Source organism: Corvus hawaiiensis, chromosome 4, assembly GCF_020740725.1.
Source record: "Corvus hawaiiensis isolate bCorHaw1 chromosome 4, bCorHaw1.pri.cur, whole genome shotgun sequence".
Classification (NCBI taxonomy): Eukaryota; Metazoa; Chordata; class Aves; order Passeriformes; family Corvidae; genus Corvus; species Corvus hawaiiensis.
Window position 1 is genome coordinate 45,874,181 of NC_063216.1, and position 21,283 is coordinate 45,895,463.

Below are 21,283 nucleotides of genomic sequence, written 5' to 3' on the forward strand. Positions count from 1 at the left end.
TCATGAACGTGAGAGATTTCGTTGAAAAACTAATCTTTGCTCCCTGCCATAAACTACCACAGTGCGGCCGCTTGCCATGAGCAGTGCTGAGCTCTGCCACCACTGAAGGTCCGAGTCAGAAGTGGCTAGTGTTCCTGCTGACTAGTTTGGGTAATGGTTTGTCAAGTGCTTGGGGACCTTGCAGATTGAAAGGCACTATATTCCTGCAGTATATGACTTCCACCTCATGTTAGAAGAAAAACATTTCCACAGTTCTTATCAAAACCAAATCTTTCCCAGAGGTGAGCTGAGCAAACATCCAGGCATACCAAAGGTGATGTTTTGGTACAGAAAGATTCTGTAAGTAAATAGCAAGGTTTTCACAGATTAAACTGCAGAAAATGAATGACAAGAACCTCCAAAGTGGAAGTTTTAATCTCCTTTCTAAGAGAAGAGAAAGACAAAACACTTCTGGAACAAACAAAAGGAGTAGTAGCAGCACAGTGGTCATGATAAATACATGACGTTTAGGAAAATATTCCGCCTCCTTCCCTCTGGACTTTTTTTAGCTTGCATTTTGCTAAAATACAGCCTGTATTTTCTCCAACAGCTTAAGACTTTCTTGTAATTGAAGCCTTGAAGAAATGTTTTACTGTGTATCACATCAGTAATACAATGTTTCTCCATGAAAGTGCTAAAACACTGCCTTTCCTCTGAACAGGTTCTTGCATCATCAGAAAGTCTCCAGTCTGTTGGCTCTTGCCTTTATTTGATGTGTTGCCTCTAAAGCTAGGGGCAAATGAAGAGAGAGCTCCAGGCCACCCAGAGGTGGTGTTTGCTCAGGGGGGTTTTAACATTTGGTGGCTACTATGCTATGAGGCGTGACCTTGCTTTTTACAGCTAAGACATGAAATCACCAAACTTAAAGAAGGGTCAGGTATGTTATCAAACACAAAGCATATTTCATTAAAAATATGAAATTTCTTATAAACAATAATATGAATACACCATTTTTGCAATGTCACACTTGAAGAACAGAACCAAAACTCACGTTTAAAAGCATGATCTGTATGAGAAATGCTTTTTATTTATCACAGGTGGCAAAGATCACCATTCCAGTCACTGCTACCAGGAAGCCAGCTAACAGTCCTCAAGAAGATTTGCAATCCACTTAAGCCCTGTACCACAGGGCCATAAAACCCTGCTTCCAAACTGCATCTCTCAGCAACTCTAAGACTTGACTGCCCATGATCTCTGCCTCCCTATTGCAAAAATATGCTGTACCTGGACAGAAACTGAGACTGTACTACTGAAAGCAATTAACAAGACAAGACAAATATAAATAATTGGGTGGCTATGAAGTCCTCTTTGGGCATCTATGTATTGTCAAGGAAGACCTCAAATGCAACACAAGCCAGATTTGAAGAACTCTATCTACTTTGCAGAATGATCTGCAGGACATCTCAGATAAAATGTGTCAGAGCTGTAAGTCAGGTGAAACAAGTGATAGTTCTCAGGAGGAAGATCACTGTTGTCAAACAGTGTCAAAAGACCTTGCCCAGGAATGTATCCCTCTCAAAAAAACCACCCAGTTATTCAGTCAAAAAGTACTCTTTAAAAAACCTTAGGCATTGACTAAGTACAAAAACATCACACTTTCCGTGTTCTGTTTTATCCATTTTAGTTCTAAACAAAAGCCAGTCTTCTGCTTTTCCTATCTTGATCAAAACACCTGATTTTGAGGTCTCTTACTTTTTCAGTGAAATAACCATGCAACAATCACTTGATAAATTTGATCTTGTTTTTCCTTTAAGCCTGTAATGACTGGTGTTGGTGAAAATGAATGAAGCATGGAGAAGCCAACTAGATTTTCGTGAACCAATTCAGGGCAGAGTCCTGATCACATGCACTTTTCAGGTTGTTGTTGTTTTTTTTTTTTTTTACCTTTGGACTGCTTACCCCAGGGACATGCCTTTCTACATACCAAACCCTGGCCATGTAATGTAGAGACAATAGCAAGTGTAGTCACACACAGAATCACAAGTTCTAGTTTTCAGAGGATGATGCATCAAGCTCTGTAGGCATTTGCAGTGAATCTCACTACACCAGTAACTACAACAAAACTCAACATATTTTAGCTGAAGGTAAATTTTACCAAAGAACTTTTACCATTGTGTATTCCTGGGATATCGGTGGACAATTTCTTTAAAGACAATCATACAGTAGCTACTACTCCTTTTTTAATGTCACAAATGTGTTTCCTGCTCCCAAACAGGAAACTATTTATGTCTATACGGTATTTTTGTCAAGCCAAACTACAGGAGCTTAACAAAAAAAAAAAAAAAAAAAGCTCTAGAAAGGGAAATGTGATGGGCTGGGAACACAGCTCACCAAACAAAACTCAACCACAGAACACCCAGGAAATTGAAAAGGAAGATCCCTACTACGATCTTCCTGAAAAAAAATAGTTGTGCTTTAGGGAGAAAAAAACCCAAAACTCACTTCACATCTTGCTATTTTTTTTTTTTTCAAATATTTTAAATGAATAACAGAATAACTTGTTTAAAGATGCAGCCTGCATAACAACAACCTAATTGTGGGGACTCAAGTGCAAGGGGATCAGGAGTCTTTTCTGTCTTTACCTCTTCTTATCTGGTAACACATTGTGTTCCTCCTGTTTGTGAAAATTAAACAATTGAGAAATGGTTTGGTCTTCTATAAAGCATAGTTTATTCTTGTGTCTAGTTTATAAAAACTTAGGCATATATGATATGCAAGGCTTTAAGAAAAAAAAAAGCATATTACCCAAAATTAGAGTAATTGCCACATTATTAGCTGTTCAGTTAGTTTTGCAACATTCTGTATGCATTGTCAAGTTTCACATTGCTAATTTCCTAACAAGCACAGTTTGTTTTCAGATGCCCCAAGGCCAGTTTACTAAGACCAAACACAAGCTCTGAACGCTAAAAAAAAAAATAAAATATATAAAAAATTCCTGCAAACCAAGAAATTTTAAATATACAACACAACCACAATTCCAGGGTAAATTGTCCATCAACTGATTTACAAGTATTTCCTTCTTGAAGTATAACAAAACAAAGCTCCAGTTCTGGAGTGTTTTTAACTCACTGCCAGTTTGTGCAATACATTTTTAATTGTGATGTGTAATGCTTTGCAAGAGAACACCCAATCAATTAATCATGAATGCCTTCTCATGGCTGCTCCGTGGGTTCTCCTGGTCGACGTTTATCTAACATGTTGGGAGCACTCTGAAGCATTTCAATGAGCTCCCTTTGAAACACACAGGGCACGCACTATTCTTTAGAAATTCCAGCAAATTCCAGTTGGGTGTATAGTACCCAGGTTCACATGTAGAGTGGCTTAAGCTAAGATAGCCAGTTCTCTTCCTGAGAGCTGAGACAGGCTGGAGAAAGTCTTAATAAATGTATGTATGCATATGGATGTGTAAATATGTTTACCACAAATTTGAACATATAGCTCACTCTTTTTAGAGGTGATAGCCTCACCACCAAATGAAGCTTTCTTACAGTGCCAAAACCTTCCCACCTCTGTTACAGTTAGAAAAACTACTGGAAACAATATTACATTAAAAGATACTTTGAGATACCTGGTGAGAAGCTGAACCATTTTAGAGAAGGTTAATTATCAATTTGGAAAAAGGGCTAAAATATTTATTTGAAATGTGATATGTCTCTTTCTTCTAGTAAGGCTTTATAAGTGTTTTATGTTTTAGAGCATTTATCAAACATTTATATACTTTATCTATAAACCAAGAAACCAGTAAGACTTGTAATTAAATACCCCTCAGAGGGTATTTTATTATAAAAAAAAGACATGTGGGCTTTGGTCAATTTTTTACATTAGCAACACCCAAAAGCTTTAATTAGAGCAGTAACTTGATGCATTCTGAAAATCAAAATGTTACAATGAAATTGCTCAGTTTGTAAATTAGATGAAGAAAGCACAACTATGTACCAGAATCATCTGGAAAACCCTTGATTTGATAAATCTACACATATAGGAATATTTAAAAATTATTTTCCATTTATACTGATTTCCAAATCACTCATGTAAATGAAATAATGTTAATACTTCTTTTAGAAGCTTCTTTTTAAAACACATTTTTACAAAATACTTAAAATGTAATGTTATTATGAATGTTTCTTCTAGGAAAGCCAACACTCCTAGGAGTAATATTTAAAATACTAAAGCTCACATTTGGATTTGCTGGACTAATAAAAAACTGCTCTCTCTCTTTTGAAGAGTGACATATAAACTATTTTAACATGAATCTGAGGAATGCTTTTACTGTATAAAGAAAAAAAAAAATCAACATTTTAAGCACATTACCTTGCAGAATGGCTTTGATAGATTTTTAAATACTTAACCTGTAAAGCATTTTTTACTAATTCATGGATTTCTTGACAGAACATGCTGCTTTTTTTCCAGCCCATAAAGTAAAAAAAAAAACAAAAAACCAACCAATTTTGAATTTAAAGACAGTTGGAAAAGTACCTCAAACAAATGTTGAAAACAGTTTAAACAAAGCAGACATGAAACCATAGTCACCTTCTAATGATTTAATATTTATCAGTAGTTGCTATAGCAATTTATAACACTGAAAATTATCAAACTTAATATGGTCAGTACCATAGGCATATTGAAAAATGAACCATAATTAGATGAGGACACAAATACCTTCCACACGTTTTGTCACAAACCTCCTTAAAAGATACTGATACACTTAAGCACTACATTCACTACCAGATTTTGTAAGTTTTGTTTCTAATTTAGTACCTGTAAACTAGTGCTAACTGCTGTATAACCATCAACATAAACAAATCTCTCATATTTGTTTTCAAGCCTATACACAACTATTTGCCTTCACTAAAATATTTCCTACAGAAGGGTATGCATGATTTGCCTTGATAACTCAGCTTTTTAATACTGTGCTTTGTCCAATTCAAATAAAATTCAGTCACATTTTCACGTTGTATTTGTGATGTGAAGTCCATGCACTAAATGCAGTGACTTCAGGGAGCTTCTCTTATAGCTAAAGGCAATCAGAACCACCAGAATAAAAGTTTGCTCCCACCACCAAGCAGAAACAGTGGTTCAGAAGACTAATAGCACTTCTAGTAAAAGTCCCTTTGAAACTGATTACTAAACAAGATATAACAGGCTTTTACTGTAACTCAAAGTTTACCATCACATTTTAAAGCTGTAAATTTCAATATATGCACTTATTTCCATCAACACATAATTGGATTTACTTCTAATTAACTTATGTTTGACAAAGCACTTAGCTTTAATATACAGATTTGGTCTGTAGTAGTAACAACTGTAAGTGGGCAAGAAATTAATCTTCCTCTTACAAAAATCTTAATGAAGAAAATAATATTCTTAACATTGATTTCCTTACTAGATACAAGACATCTCATAGTTTCTCATGAAATACATTGTTATTTCACTAATCTGTAGACTACTAAAAAACCAAGATGCCCTTATAGGTTCCATACTTAGGGTCTTCATGTTAATTCTAATTTTAAAAAGGTGAAATTCATTCTTTATGTAGCTTCCATTGTTAAGAGTTCCAACCCCACAGTTCACAGCCTAAATGGTTGGATTTTTTGCTACCAGCTGATAAAAAAACAGCATTAGTAATTCTTTCTCTTTAACAATCTCACCTTCTGAGCTGCTTTAGAGGGACTCTTGTTTTTGCTTCCTTTGGGTCGTCCTCTTGGTCTTTTAGGAGATGGTTCACCAGTTGGTTCCTAAATACAGGAAAACATGCTATTGTGGCAAGAGGCTACACATGATCTAAAGGATAAACTAAACTGAGAAATTGCTTAAAACATATGAATTAATAGTATCAATAAATAACATAATATTAATAATGCAATATGAAAAATTTAACAACTCCAGGCAAAGGAAAAAATATATTTTGCACAACAAAGGAGTTTAACATGTCTTGCAATTGCAGAAAAAAAAACTTGGAAAAGTGTGCGTATTCTAACATGTAAGTTAAAGCAGCAAGCACGTTTTTTAAAGATGGCTATGCTTTCCCTCATATAAGAGCAGCTATTCAAAAATAATACAGTTACCCATTTAATTTCAATTGCATTTCATTATAACGAGATACAATTATCATATGTAGTTTCTAGCATAAACTTTTTTGGGGGAAAAAAAAGTTAACTACCCGAATATTGTAAAGTAAGATGAGACTACTTCTCTCTCAAGGGGGCAATTTTTTTTCTGTTGTTCTGCAGTCGGCTTTATATTCACACCTATTCTAAAGATAATTGATTTGCATTAAAATGCAAATGTAAACGCTTCTTCAAATAGAACACTAGTAAGCCAAAAAAACTCAACCGAAGAAAAACCTGAGACAAAACCCCAACTCGAAAATGAGTCGATACTGATTATTTTAGCTATTTTCTTAACTAGTTCCTTTGCCTGACAGTAAATAACCAGTCCTTAAAACTGAGTATGAATTACTAAGAGTTCAGATTCCAAATATTTATTCAGTGAATCATAAACACTCTAAAACTCTTCTAGTCTTGAATATTATTCATTTCATTCAGATTACAGGATGTGGTAGAACTAATTAAATGCAGTTTGTTAACTTAAACCAGTTTAAACCCCTTCAGCTTTTATAATTCCCGGGTAGGTTAAGGGGAGGCTGGCGAGGGGACTCCCCAAGTGCTGCAGCTCAGGGGTGAGCCCCGCAGGCACTGCACATCTGGGCTGAGCACGTTGAAGGAGACGCGTTTTTCTTTCACTTCCATACATTCAAATGGTATAGGAGAAAAAAAAAAATAAGGGAAAAAAAAAAAAAAAGAAGTAAGGGAATCCTGGCACAAGCCCGCAGGGTCGGTGGGTGCCGGCTGCCGGGGCTGGGCGAGGGCAACCAGGGGGTGAAGCAGGAAGGGGGACAGAGCCCGCAGTCACCGGACAGATGGAATGATTGCCACCGAGGGCAGAGCGAGCAAACGGGGGGGCTCTGCTTTTATGGCTTTCCAAAAAGTACTTTCTGTGCAATTTACAGGACCATATCGGGGCGGGGGAGGGGAAGGAAGCAAAGCAGCCGGGTTTCCCCCAGCTCGGGGCTCTGCTGCTCAGCTCTCTCCATGTTTCCAGCCCCTCGAAGGCTCTCGTGGCAGTGGGGCTGATGCCAAATGAATGGGAGTAAACACGTTTAAAGCCCGCGGAATCTCGCTTTAAAATGAGCTCCACGGGCAGCCCTACTTCTCAATCGTGACTTCCGAGGGAGGCAGGGAAAAGGCTACGGGCGGCTCCGCGCTGCCCCCGCCGAGCTGCGGGATTAATTGGTTGCATCCGCAGGCAAAATCCTCCTTCGGCGGCGCCGGCGGAGGGGCTGCAGAGCGCGGGGGCTCCCCCCAGGCCCCTCGCCCGGCGGCAGGGGCTGAGCGCGGCTCGGCAGCTCCAGGCGATGCGACAATGGCACTTCGGGAAAGGAAGAGAAGGGGGTGGGGGTGGGAATAACGCACGGATCTAGCAACCTTAGCTCGAATTCAGGTCTTGCAAGTCAAAAAGAGGAGCCCGGCGCGTCCCTTTCGGGGCCCAGGTGGAGGCTGTGGGTGTGGGTGGAAAGGAGCACAGGGCTACGCTCCCCGTGTCCAGACACGGCAGCGTTCCCGTCGCCTCGACCTGCCTGGGAAAGCGTCGGAGCAAAGGCAAAAGGTGTTGCAAATGCAGGGCAAGCCCCCTCCGGCTACCTCCCCCACCTCCGTCGGCAACGGGGGCACCTCTCTCCATACGATGACGGGGGCGAGGGGGGGAGGTGGGGAAGGGGGGAAAGCCGGGGGGGGGGGTGGGGGGGAGCAAAAAGGCGAAAAAAACTATGCGACTTTCTAGACACCCTCCTCCCCCCCAGCCCCAGCATCTAGGGGCAGTTCAGGGGCCGGGCTGGTCAAGATCGGAGGCGGCAGCAGCGCCCGGTGGGACCCGACACATGCACACACACACGCGCGCATACAGATTGAGATATTGCGAGGGCTGAGAGAGGAGGGAGACAGGAGAGCCCCGTTCCCTGCTCCTCGCTTTCGCAATTTCAAAATCAGCTCGAAATGACCCAGCGAGCGCTGGTTGGTCGGAGCCGCGCTGCTCCATATTCCCCATTTACATTGAAAAGCCCCAGCTCGCTCCCTGCACAATAGTGAAAGTCCCGAGGAAGCTCCTCGGCTCAGCCACGGGCAAGCAGCGCCCCGTCGCTCCGGGCTCTGGGGTCCCCCCGCCGGGGCGCCCGACGGAGCCCCTCGCTACGCCTCTGCACCACCTCGCCGGGAAGCAGCGCACAACAAAGCCCCCCCTCCCCGTCGCCAGGACTGCTTCACTTGCAGCACAATACGTACATGTACATGCCCATAACACTATAGATCTGCGGCTCTACGTATCTATACGATACTGACTTGTGGTTGTTTCCTGGGTCTGCCTCGTCCTCTCTTCTGAGGCTCTGCGGTTGCAGGTTGCTCCTGGGCAGCAGTGGAAGGCTGACCGGGTCCCTCACCTTGTGCACTCATCGTGACTTCTGCTGCTCAGCCTGAAACCAGTCTCTCCAAAGCACCTTGGATGGGGGGGAATCAAAACGAGCTCTTGCTGCTTTTGCTGCTCGCTGCCACCACCACACCGGACGTCCTGGTGCTGCCAAAAAGGAGAAGAGAAGGGGAGGAGGAGGAGGAGGAGGTGATGGTGGTAGTGGTGTTGGTGGTGGTGGAAGAGGAGGGGGAATGAATCTCTCTTACAATTTAGGAATGGTTAGTAACACGAAGCAATTCAAAAGAGGGGAGGTTAAAAAAAAAAAAAAAAAAAAAAGGCAGAGTAAATTGCAACCCTGGAAATGCAAGGAGAGAGGGAAATAGTCCGAGGGTAGTCGGGAGCACACCAAGAAGAGGAAAAAAGTCCTACAAATTGAAAGCAAGTGGTGGCTATCGCGCTTAGATCGGATCAGGACAAATTAAGATAAGACACACTGAAAATGGACTGAGAACACTGCACAATCTTGCCAGAAGCATGCACCCTGGGAAGACGGGGATTTCGGCAGCAGCGGGAGCAGCGCGCAAAAGGAGCGATCATTTAAAAATAATAATAATAAAACGATTTGGGAGATTGGGAGAAAAAAAAAAAGAGGGGGGGGAGGGCGGTCCTGGGTTCGTGTCTGTGATGCGAGCTGCTGGGACTGGAAATATTATTATGTGAGTCCTGCCCACGGACTAAACTAGGATGAGGGTTAACGGAGGGAAAAAAACCCCAAAAAACAACAACAAAAAAACCCCAAACTAAAAACCAAGGAAAAGAAAAGAAAAAACACCTTTACCCGTGAGTGGAAAAACCAAGAGGGGGCTGTAGGGGGAAAAAAAAAAAAAAAGAGAGAGAGAGAGAGGAGGAGGCAGAGCGAAAACCCGGCGATGGGGTCTGGCGGCCGGCCAGATAAAACACGAGCAGCACGGCAGCCGGGGCAGCGGCGGCAGAGCGCGCCGCCGCCTCACGTGTCCCGCACCGGCCCGGCCGCGCCGCCACCGCGGCTTTAAAGGGCCAGGCCGGGCCCGGCGCTCGCCGCTCCGCACGGGCCCGCGGCCACCGCGCGGGGCTGCGCGGCCGCTGCACGTGCACGCCCCGCGGCCGCGCCGAACAAAGGCGGCCGGGCCGGGCCGGGGCTGCCCCGGGACGCGCCCGCCGGGCTCCATCCGCCGTGCGGCCGCCGGGAGCGCGGCTCCCTCGCCGGCGGTGCGGCCGCCGGGCAGGCGCTGCCATCGCGGCGCGGGCTCGGCGCCTCGCGAGACGGCCGCCGCCGGGGTAAGATGTGGGCGGTGTAACCCGACAGCGGGTCGGAGCTGTCCTGCCGGGAGGGTGACGGCACGGGGAATGACCTGTTGCGGAGAGCCCTGCCCCGACATTGTTCTTCCCATGAGCATGGCGGGGCCGCAGACTGCACCTCTCCCCAGACTCCGTAGGCAGCTTGTCCCGCACAGCCCGCCGGTGTTCGTTCCTCTCCCGTGCAAACCGTGGTTAGGCGCCCCTCCACTATGGCACAAGGAGATGGCCACAAAGGCCAGGGAAGACCCCGCTGTCTGTGCGTCCCCAAAGAAAACGTTCACACCTTGGGCTTCATGTGCGACTTGGGCATTTCCTCCAGTCCCACTCCTCCCACAAGGTCTTGCACTTCGGCTGAGAGCCACCCCTGTAACTGTCTGGTGACATCCTTTCTCCCCTGCTCGGGGGTGGACAAGCGCAGGAGAGCGCTCAGAAGGAAAAGTTGCATTATCGTATGTAATACTGAAGAGGGCAGAGAGACTGCTGCAACACTCCTTGTGCTAGCTATCGAAACACAGCCAGTTGTCTTGACACCTTATAAATTCTTATGATTGATAAATAACGAAGCAGGCAAAAAGTTACTACAATCAAACATGCAGTCATTGACCAGCAAGGACTGTGCTGAGGAGACAGCTGAGTTATTTTCTGTGGAACAGAAAAAGTACACTGCAGACAGATGGGCTAAAGAAAGAGTAATCCTAGAACATTTCTTAAGGCTGAAAATATTGCCAAAGTGTTCTTAATCCAATCACAAAACTCCCAAAGCCTGCTTCACTCCCATCCCCAAAAACAACCAGCTATGGAAGATAGACACAGTCCACCTGTTAAATCTAACAGCTATCAGAAAAGCCTTGTAGTCCCACTGCATTTTGTAAAATATTGAGTTCCCATCACACCATGAAGAAATCCATAGGGCCCTACACCTACTCTATACATCAAAAGAATAAGCTGCTGTATGCAATCAGGATTCCAAGCTGAGGTTGTGAAGTCTATAGCTTAAAGTGCAGTAGCACATAACTTTTATAACATCCATTAATCTCTTTAAAGCATATTCATGTATCCATTTCTCCGGAAGAAAGTCTTACATGCAATTGGTAAAAGCCTGTTGCTCTAAAACATCAGTCTCTACAGAATCATCCTATATGGGCTATTAATTGTTCCACTAGTCTTCCCTTGACAGTTCTAGTAAAAATACTATAGTTCAAAGACTTTTTACATACAGCCATAACCTAACAATTTTCACATAAGACCAATATTCTTAAACTCACTGTTTGAAAGCTGTTCTGGTCAAGAAAAGCCTTGACACTTGCACTGTGCCCAGCACGACAGAGTTTGGGTCTTTCTACAATCTGACTACAGATTCACCATCATAAGAATCAGTATCCAAGATCTAAACAACTATGGGCCTTTCATTTATTTGTAACTATCCTGATTCCCTCCTTAACCAAAAGTCCTTAGATAATAAATCAATGTAATATTCCTTATGGCAATTCTGTGGACACAAAGCTGTCTAGATTAATAAAATCCCCTTGTTCTTATATCATTTATATACCAACTACCTTAGCACAGGTAAGCAAGATGATATCCAGAACCCAGAAAGCCTCACTTCCTCAAGTGGCTGATGGAAGCTGAGAAACCAGAAATAGCTATTGGTTTTGTTCCAGGTTCCTTCCCAAAAGAGATGTGATAGCTGTTCCTTCCACTGTTGCAATACATCCTCTGACAGTATAGCTGTATTTGCACAATATTCAGTGCAAACACCAGTGAATACAACTGTAAAATTAATTGAAGAGACTACTGCAAAGTTACTGGAGTAGACATGGCCTACTTTCCACCAGCTTTGGTCCGAGATTTAAGCTTTGGTCTACAGACAGAAGTATTAATTATCAGTCCTTTTATTTTTCTGTTTTCTGGAACCATACATAATAGGGTAGAAAATTTATAGACATAAAATCTGGCCTCGTTTCTACTGTCCATGAGTCTTAAACTCAGGACATTTCCAATGAAACTAGAGGAACTTCCTAGAAGATTAAGAAGAAGACAATGAAAAATAATGTGCAGATTTTACTGCCAACCCAGAACACTTACAAAGAGGTCATTTGTTATTCTGTAATCAGTGTGATGGCTTGTAGAGGGTTAATTTGCCTCTCTTCCCAGAGGAGTTTTTTTAAACTGTGCATTCTAATAGCAGCAGTAATATCTTGCATCAGAGCAAAGAACCAAGGTTGCAGGAAAGTATCTTTTAGAAAGACAGAAAATTACAGGTTAAATAGGCCTTGAAGATTATAAATAGCAGCATTAAATAGCTTTCCTTGCTCACTTCTTCATCTATTTCCTTTCTCAAAAGCCCACGGATGCAGAAGAAACCGTGCTGTGTATGGTCATGGGGAAATGTCACCTATAGATAGCAACCTAACACAACCCGTACATAAGTAAAACTAACTCCCACCAGTGGAAGTCTGTGAGCTCAGATGGTCTCAGCTGGTAGTGCTTTACATGAGGAGAGAACTTTTTGATTTTTTACAAGTTGCAACTGAAGGTCTGTGATGCCAAGTGTGTGATAGGATGTGTGTCACCAACTTTATAATGCCCACTCAACCGTGTACATAGGAGGGCAGAGTCAGGGCACCCCTCTGTTTTGCTCAAGGGGGTCCTGTTTTCTCCACCCTCATTCTCATGGAGAGCAAACTACTCAAAAGGGGCAGTGACTGTAAGTTTAAGGCCTTAGCTCAGGGGAAGCAGCAATGTTTTAGCTCTGAAAGAGATCTCTTGCCAGGAATGGGAGAGCAGATGGTAAAATTCAGAATTTTTTTGACTGTTTCCGCAGTATTTCAAGAAGCTTACAGCTCTGCACTGCCCCAGAAAACTCCTTAGAGGAACAGCCCTGGCCTACCAGGACTAGAGGCTGCCATGTCTAGAGGGTTATGTTTTGAGTGGGTATTTCACTTTTGTGGCCAACAAGAGAAGCCAAAGATATTTATGTAGTTAAAGGCTACAATGGGTACTCAGGGACCTGGGAATCCTGATACTCTCCTTCTAGAGAACCAGTCAGTGCAGGAGAAGTACCTCTTGCAAACACTGTATATATTTGTGGAAAAAGTTAATTTTTGTTTACCCTGATTCTTTTAGAATGTGCTGCCTCTGGGGATACAAGAGAGAGGAGAAGAGCAGACACAGGAACCTTGAGTGCACCTATGAGATGGGCCAGGGTGTATCCCCGTTCTTCCACTCTTTTCATCCAACTGGTGGGACCAACAGTGGTTGCTGGTTATGAAGCTGGAAATAGCTCTGAGAATGCTTTAGGGAAGCATGACTGTGACTGACGAAAAAGACCCAGAAAAGAACATTAAGGCTCACACACAGGCCTTGTCTGCACTGGGGAATTTCTTCCCTCCTCCAAATTCCCACCATTGCCAATATGAATGCAGCTGCACAATTGTTAGAGATGTTGGGAGGCATAATATATGAGTTTTCATCTAGTCAGCCATTTGCAGCACTGTGTCAATTAACCCTCCTCAGAGCAGGGTTAACTGATACAGTGCTGAAAACGGCTGCTGGAACTGAAAGCTGTCTATACTAAGGTTCCCATTGTTGCTAACTCTGGTGCAGCTGCAGTGGAATCAGTCCACGTGGGATTATTTGGTAACAATTCTCCAGCCTAAAAACTGCTTCAAAATGCAACACAGCCACCTAATGGGCCAAAACACACTTCCGCCGTACCTCAACAGCTATGCACCCAGGCTGCTGCCACTCATAATGGAGTTTCTTTCAGTCCAGAAGGTAATTTTTGCATTTCTGTATGAAATACTCAGTACTTCATCTAAGCAAACTGGTGTCCCTGTCACCCCCATGGAATTGCCTCTGCTCATTAGTTCTTACTAGTTCTGGACTTGAAGATGTGTGCTGGAAGAGCCAATTTTCTGTTAGTGTCTTTTCATTGATTCATACATTCAATAATTCAAAATTTGTCCTTTCACATGTGGAAACTTTGTAGTTGGTTTTTGGTTTTAATTTCTTTATGCAGGTTCAGTTTTTAATTTATGGCTGGAGTTTCTGGTTCACTAGAATTTTGCTTTTTTTGCTGTTAACAAGTAAAGCCTTATTTATGCAGAGCAGCACCATGAAGATTCAAGCTGACTTTTGAGGGAGTAAAGTTCTATTTTGAATGGGCAGAGTTGGCAGAATCAGTCCCACTTGTTTCCATGTGCTTTAGGAAGCAGTTATGAAACAGGCTGGTGAAATGGGTATTTCACCCTCTGCTGAGTAAGACTAATACCTCTAAAAAGCCCCTCTCTATCCTTCTCCTACATCCATGTCCAACACTAACTAAAACAAGGAAGTGTTGTTTGGCATTTTTTACACTTTTGAACCACTATTTATCAGACAGATGCTGGCAGTCAGGTTTTTTTAAGTGCGATTTACAAGTGTGAAAATGTTGAAGCCTAGGCTCGGCAAAAATCTCAGTGAAAAACTCTAACTCACTAAAGCCCCTGGTTAATGACAAGCAGGTTTCAGTTCATGCATGGCATTTTATGCAAATACAGAACACAGCTATTTGCAGAATTTTGGGCGACTTCATATGCCTATGACTATCTACAGAGGCTCAACATACCCGCCCAGGGAAATGGCAACAGGGCAGACCCAGAGGAGATGCAATCCACAGCTTCCCAGCTATAGCAGTGAGCACTAGAGCTTAGCTCAGGGTGTTGGGATGTGGAGCAAAACTGATTTGGCAGAAACTTGGATACAGCTGAGTATTTTGAGAAAGGGGAAAGGAAGTGGCTCACTCTTCCTTCATTCCTGATACTGCTGTGGTGGCTGTTTCTCTCTCCCAGAGATCCCTTTGGACAAAGGGAGTGGGCACAGTAACTGAGTTGCCTGCAAAGCAGGTGTGACAGCTGTCTGTGGAAGGAAGGAGTAGCTCCATACTGACTACCCTTTTAGCTCAGATTGAGCTGTGGGGATGCATGATTACAATTGTCATACAACTTGGTAAACATGTTTATATGTTTGCTTAAACAGATTTCATTAATTTCCTGAAGGATTCTTATAAAAATGCTAGAACTCCCATACCAAATCCCAGTGGAACTGGATTTCTCCTCTCCCTTACCCCTTTCCCTTTTCCCTTCAATATTAGGCTCAGTATCTGCATATGGTTTTATATGAAACTCAGTGATTAAAACTACTTAAGACTTGCTCATTTTTCTCTGCAATGAGTTCAGTTATTTCCTTTTTATACCTTCCAGAATTTACTATACCATATCTAAATATTGGCTGCAGTCCACATGTTTTAGATCATTCTCTATAATGGTTCTGTTGTTACAGAATCCTTTGTGTGTGTGAGAAAGAGAGAACATGCATATGTGTTGGAAGAAAGACAGGGTGCACAGAATTGTTTGGAAAGAGAAATCAGGGTATACCAGTTCCATAAGGGATTTCTGAACCGATATCATAAAAGAGATAAAAATAGTGAGCACTGAAATTATAGACCTCCAGTTCATTAGCTTCTATGTGTGGTAAGTAATATTTCTGATCCCAACATGTTACTCTACTATATCTATTCTACCAATATATCACTCATGCAACTTTTGTTGCTATATAATTTTACAGATCAGATTTATTGTTGTCACATTTACTCATTTTTACTTGTATTCTAAATGTAGATCCTTTGACCTGAGTCATACATGTGAGTCAATGGTAAGCTGCATGAAGACAAAACTAAGGCAGCAGCTGAAAGTCCTTACTCATTATACTAAAAACTCATTACCTACTGAAGACTGTACAGAGAACATACATGTGCAGGATAAATAAGTGAGCTAAGGGAAAAGCAGAATTTGATGCTTCATTTGACAAATCATAAGCTTTAACCAAAACAAAAAGAAACCTCACAGTGTCCTAATGTATGGCTAGAAGTTGTGAGGATGTAACTCAGAAATGCCTCTCTACTCCCAGGACAAAATGAAATCAGTTGTCCTCTTGCAGTAGGTGCCTTTGACTGTTGCCTGTTACTCCACATGTAGAGGATGCATTTAAATGGCAAGCAGACAGACATGGACTGATTTTGTGTCCAGCAAGTGTGCCCTACCTCACAACCCATCAGATAAACCAGTTCATGCTCACAGCAGGCTGGGCATTCTCACAGATGCACGCATGGAGTCACGAGAGTGTGGCAAATTTGCTCTCAAATTTCTTTCAACTTCTCATTGTGGACAAGTCTTAAGACAGCCTGTCAGTGCTGTAAATTCAGACCTTTCCCATGTGGAGAAGTTTTCAACCACCCAGAACAGAACAGATGCAAAAACCCCTGCACTAGCTACTCCACTCATGTCTCATCCTTGTAGTGCCCTGGGCTGGAGATTAGGCAGTTAGAGGGCTGAGTGGATATCATTTTCTGCTGGAATGAATTTCACCCAAAGACAGTATACTTAGTTTCTGTATTTTTTTTTTCCCCCACAAGCTAAAGACAAATTTCTTCTTTGGTCCATTAACAATACTTGTATTTTTAGTCAGAATTATTTTGTACTGTATTTTCTTTGGAAATAACAGTAATACCGTTTATGTGAAATACAAACAAATGAGGGAACCATTTTTACCTAAATGTATGAATAGCATTTTGCAATTTGTCATTGTGATATATTTATCTTTTGAACTCTAAGTGAGCTCAGCTGAAAAAAATGCTTCTCTTCATCACATGACTGGAAAATATATTACACCAGAGAAGAATATTGCTGTTTTAGTTTAGAAATTAGAGGCTAAATATAATTTTCCACTATACTTACTTTCACAAAGTATGGAGTAAATTATTTACACTACAGTAAATTCTTAGTACATATTCCAAAAGGTGGTAAATTCAGCATTCTCACTTAAATTAATGGACATTTTGTGAAAGTGCATTAAAACTAAGACCCTTAAGATCTTGTGTTGCACACTGAAGCATTAAAACCACTCTAATATAGCTAGAAGAAAACAAATTTTCAACAAAATGAAGCCTGGAGGAAGGAAAAGAAACTAGTATGGAACAGAGAGACACGGACTGGCCAGTGGAGTGTCAACAGAGAAGCAGCTGAAGATTTGGGTTTGCTACCTGCATGACACCCATCCCCTTCTAGAGGTGCAGGGTATGCTAGTCACTACATGTAGTCTTTCTAACCAAAACTTTGCACAAAGCCCAAGATGCCTATGGTTTCCAGGCAGGCGTGCTGCATCACTGGCCGCAGCGGGAGCAGGACAGCGCAGAAGCTCCATGCCCAGGCTCCCCGGCCACACTGGCTTCCCTGCACATCGACTCAGTTAAGTCGCTCCCTGCTTCTGAGCTGCCCCAGCCACAGCAGCAGAGAGTCCCTCAGCCTGTGCCTCGCTGCCTGAGCTCCCCTGCATGGCCCAGGAACCAGGAGGACAGCCGGCTGCACCCCAGAGGAGCACTTCCAGCAATGGCAGCTGCTCCCAGCCGCCATTTTGCCCAGGGGTCATTTGCCTGTCACATCCCAGACATGAAACCCTCGTGTGATGGGAGAGCAGCCAAGCAGCCATCAGCAAAGGCTGGGGCCGGGTGGGAGCTGTGGCTGCTGCCAGAACAATTCATCTGACACACAGCCTGTTCCTTACATGCTCCAGAGCTGTACCCAGGGAAGAAGGCTATGGGAACAGGCTCTGGGCCTGATAAATCGTCCCACCTGCCACAAAAGCTGGCACTCCATAGGATGAGAACCTGTTTCCTACAGTGTATGGTCACCACGCTTCAAATCTGTTGGGTTTCTTTGATAATTGGGTTGCTTTTTGTCCATTTTCCCTATGTGAATATATGGAGTGCAAAGGAAGGTCCAGGGCTTATAGCATCAGTTGGGAGCTCAGGAAATGGAGACAATTCCTGTTCATTCTTGTCTGACCTAGGGCAAACCACATACACACAACAACTTGGAAATGTTTGGCTACCTACCTCCCACTTAGCCGAGCAAGAATGAAAATCTGTGCCCTATCAGGAAAACACAGATGTGAGTATTCCCTATCTACCAGGGCCATTATGAAGATGAAGGCATTTCTGGTCTACAGAAACCAAGGTAATGGCAGTCATTCAAAAACCATTCATATGAGAGAGGGTAGTGCAAACACTGAGGAAAAGTTGCATGGTTACCTAAGGCAAAGAAACATTTTTAGATGTTTTCAGTTGTGGCTCAGAATTGGAAAAAAGATGTTTAACAAATCTTTATACTTAAAATCTCTGTCTGAAAACATTCCTAGTATTTTATTTATTTTTTTGAATAATGATATCAGTAAGAGACCATTATATAATCACAAGAAAATTAAAACTCTCCAGGGCATGATCTTAGCTGTGTAATTAATGAAGGTGGTTAAAAGTACAAAGTGAACCTGAAGCAAAATTTGTACAAGAACCACACCTCATTACGTTTTGCTGCTTAAGTCTGTCATAAATAGAGATGTTTATTACACATCTGCCATTTAAAGTACATATTACACACAGTGTTATATTTTATTTAGATTTAAAAATTTAAAAGCACATGATGATAAGCTGTGTTACTATTAACACATGCCTGAGGGGCCAGGCTGCACATGCACATTGTGCCGTAGGTTATATTACAGTTCATTCACTTCAGAGTTACAAATCATTTACAGAAGTATGTTGTGTCATTAGTGTGCCTAATTTCAGTCCATGGAGTTTCATTGGTGTGAAAGAACAATCAAGCCCTGTATATCCATTCACATTTATTAGGCCAAACTTTGTAGTTTGTCCTTAGAGCATCATTCCTTCCTCTGCTTTCAACAGCAAATGGCATTAAAATCTCCAGAACTTCCCAAAGCAAAAGCAGTTATTTGCATTTCTTAGGACTTTTTTCCCCTTTGATTCAGTACTGACTCCAATGTATGGGCAGAAAGGGCAAGAGATGGTGCAACAGTTACATCCTTCATAATTCTCTCTTCTTCAGGTTTGTTTTCCTGAACAGACTGCCCTCCTGGATTAGCTCCAGGGCTGGCTTTGAAGAAATCTTTCACAGAAAATCATCTTGTCCAGGATCTGCATGGAATGAAGTCCCTCTCTAAGCGTGTGAGTTATTTCCAGCAGATCCTGAGCACTTTATTTGGCCAGTGAGGAAAAACAAATATAGTTTCTCCCATGCAAAAGCTTTGATGAAGAAAAGCGCCACCTACTAGTCAACGTTTCTTTGTAAGCTGTTTATCCAAATCATTCACTATCACAATTTTTTAGTTGTCATGTATATTAACTGTGTGTGTTGGGGTAGGACACATTTATATACATATCTAAGATATGTATCTGGATCATGAACACTTGATATTGTGATGCTCTGGATAATGTTACTCAGAACACTGGCAAAGAAAATTAACCTTTAATATCAGCCCTTTCAGACTTTTCTGTAGTGTTTCATAGTATGGATCACCTGGCAGTCCTGACTGATTTCTAAAAAGCTGAAGTAGCAAATCTGAATGCTCCAAAATGAGCCAGGGCCATCCCTTCAGACCAAATCCAGGGAACTACAAAGTACAGTAGCACCTTGAGTGGTTACTTGATAAGTCTTTCAAAGTTTAGTCTTTGACTGATCAATCAATCTGCAAGACCTAGTGAAAGAGTGAAATGCTAGCAATTCATGAAGTCTGTCCATCTGTATACTTCTCCTGATGAAATATAAACACAGTTACCTGCATTCCTCAATACTACACTGCAAGCCAGAGCTGTATAAAAGGTAACTGGCAAAAACTGAACGCAAGTCATCAGGTGCTAGAAAGGGGCATACATTTAAACAATTTCCATAACAGCAACTTTCTCTACCATGGAGACCTCTGTCCTCAGGTTTTTAACTTAGTTCACAATCTTAGGGTCACTTAAGACACCAAATCATTCCAACAGAAGAAAAAAAATTAAAATACTATCTGAGCTTAACAGCAGAAGATGGAGATGTCCTCACTGGTAGAAAAGCAGCAGTGGGAGCTCAGCAGTCCTCTTCCTATTTTGTCTGTCATCACCCCTTTGAGTGTGCTCCCACTGGTCAGGCAGTAAACATACACACAGAATGGAACCACAGCATATATAGCCTCTTGTCCATTTGATTGTTAGGGTTATGGAGGGAGCTGGGCCAACCACACACACATGGGAGTGAGAGAATATTGAGGGAGAGAGAAAAAGGAGTAGGAAACAGAAGAGGGAAGGGACTACATCTGTGGTCAGGGGTGCTGAGAAGGGCATATCAAGCACAATGCAGAAAATTGTGTAATTTATCCCACTGATGGCACTACTTGGGATTTATTGACAATATTTTTCAAGCATTTTTTCCTTGCACTTTTGAAGTAGTACTTAGTACCATGGGTCTAACTACCTAACTACATTACATACTGATGGAAGGAAAAACCCACATATTAACACAATAGAATCCTCTTAATATTATCCAAAATAACTTTTCCATACAGCAGTTTAATACACAGAAGTCCAGGGGCAGTTCAAGGGTATATTTCTGTGTGACTGAATATGTGTAACAACTAATGCCTTAGAGATTCTCAGCTCACCTGTAGAATAAAGTTCTACATTACCTGATAGGTTAAAATGGATACCAGAAATTTAACATAGATTGAGGCAGAGCATTGTTTATCCTACCCATTGAAGGACAATATTCCATATATACGGAAAAAGATGAGTGTTTTAATGTGGGAAGGTGTTTTCACCTTCCATGGATATATTTACTTGCAAGGGTATATCTACTTGATTTTGGTCCACTTTCAGTACAGAATAGCCAAAAGCAAGCCACTCCAAACAAGAACTGGTAAAGTATATGCAACATACACAGTCTTTAGTGTCTAAATGTGTAGTCTGTAAAGACAAATATCACTACAAAAATATGAACTCTGAGTTTAAGAAACAGAAAGTTTTTCTTCATCCTCAAAGCCAAATGTTTAAACTTCTGTCAGTCTAGTAATGAATGTTTTAAATAGAAGCATAGAAGTCACAATTTCATATAGAATTATTTTATAACAGGATATCTTATCTTTACTAAAGATTAGAATAGGTGCTACATCCATATTAGAACTGGACAAGTAGTAACTGTTTTCTGATTTCTGACAATGTATAAGGTAATATTTGTGCAGTAACATCAGTACAGATGCTTCCATTGAATTGAGCAGGATTCTTGGAGTGTAAATTGTAAAGAAATCCCAAAAATCTAGATGCCAGATGTTTGAATGTTGGTTTATTGCAAGAGTGTATGTCCTTTAAAACAGAATATAATTATCTGACATTATACTGTTCAACAGATTGAACACTTTTGTAAATGCATGTACTTTGTCTGAAGTGAAAAAAAAACCCCAACAAAAAATTGATGGAACATTCATGCATTAATTGGTATAACTAAATAATGGAGTAACAGAGCTGCATGAAATATAATACTCTCCTATTTCCAAAAGTCTCTCTCACTCCAACCAAGACAGC

General features: G+C 41.8%; 1 protein-coding gene and 1 long non-coding RNA gene across 3 annotated transcripts in view; one reads left to right on the forward strand and one right to left on the reverse strand.

Moving 5' to 3' along the window:
* Positions 1–21,283, reverse strand: part of HMGA2 (high mobility group AT-hook 2) — a 151,329-nt gene that overhangs the window by 104,744 nt on the left and 25,302 nt on the right. For both annotated transcript variants that reach the window (XM_048302271.1, XM_048302272.1), the window contains exons 2-3: positions 8,433–8,664; positions 5,688–5,774 (exon numbers count right to left, since the gene is read on the reverse strand). In XM_048302271.1, the coding sequence (XP_048158228.1) occupies positions 5,688–5,774; positions 8,433–8,543 (198 nt within the window). In that variant the 5' untranslated portion in view covers positions 8,544–8,664. The remainder of the gene's footprint in view (positions 1–5,687; positions 5,775–8,432; positions 8,665–21,283) is intronic.
* On the forward strand, positions 9,750–15,034 carry LOC125325335. The gene is made up of 2 exons (XR_007203282.1): positions 9,750–9,816; positions 12,964–15,034. It is a non-coding gene; the product is annotated as an uncharacterized LOC125325335 (long non-coding RNA).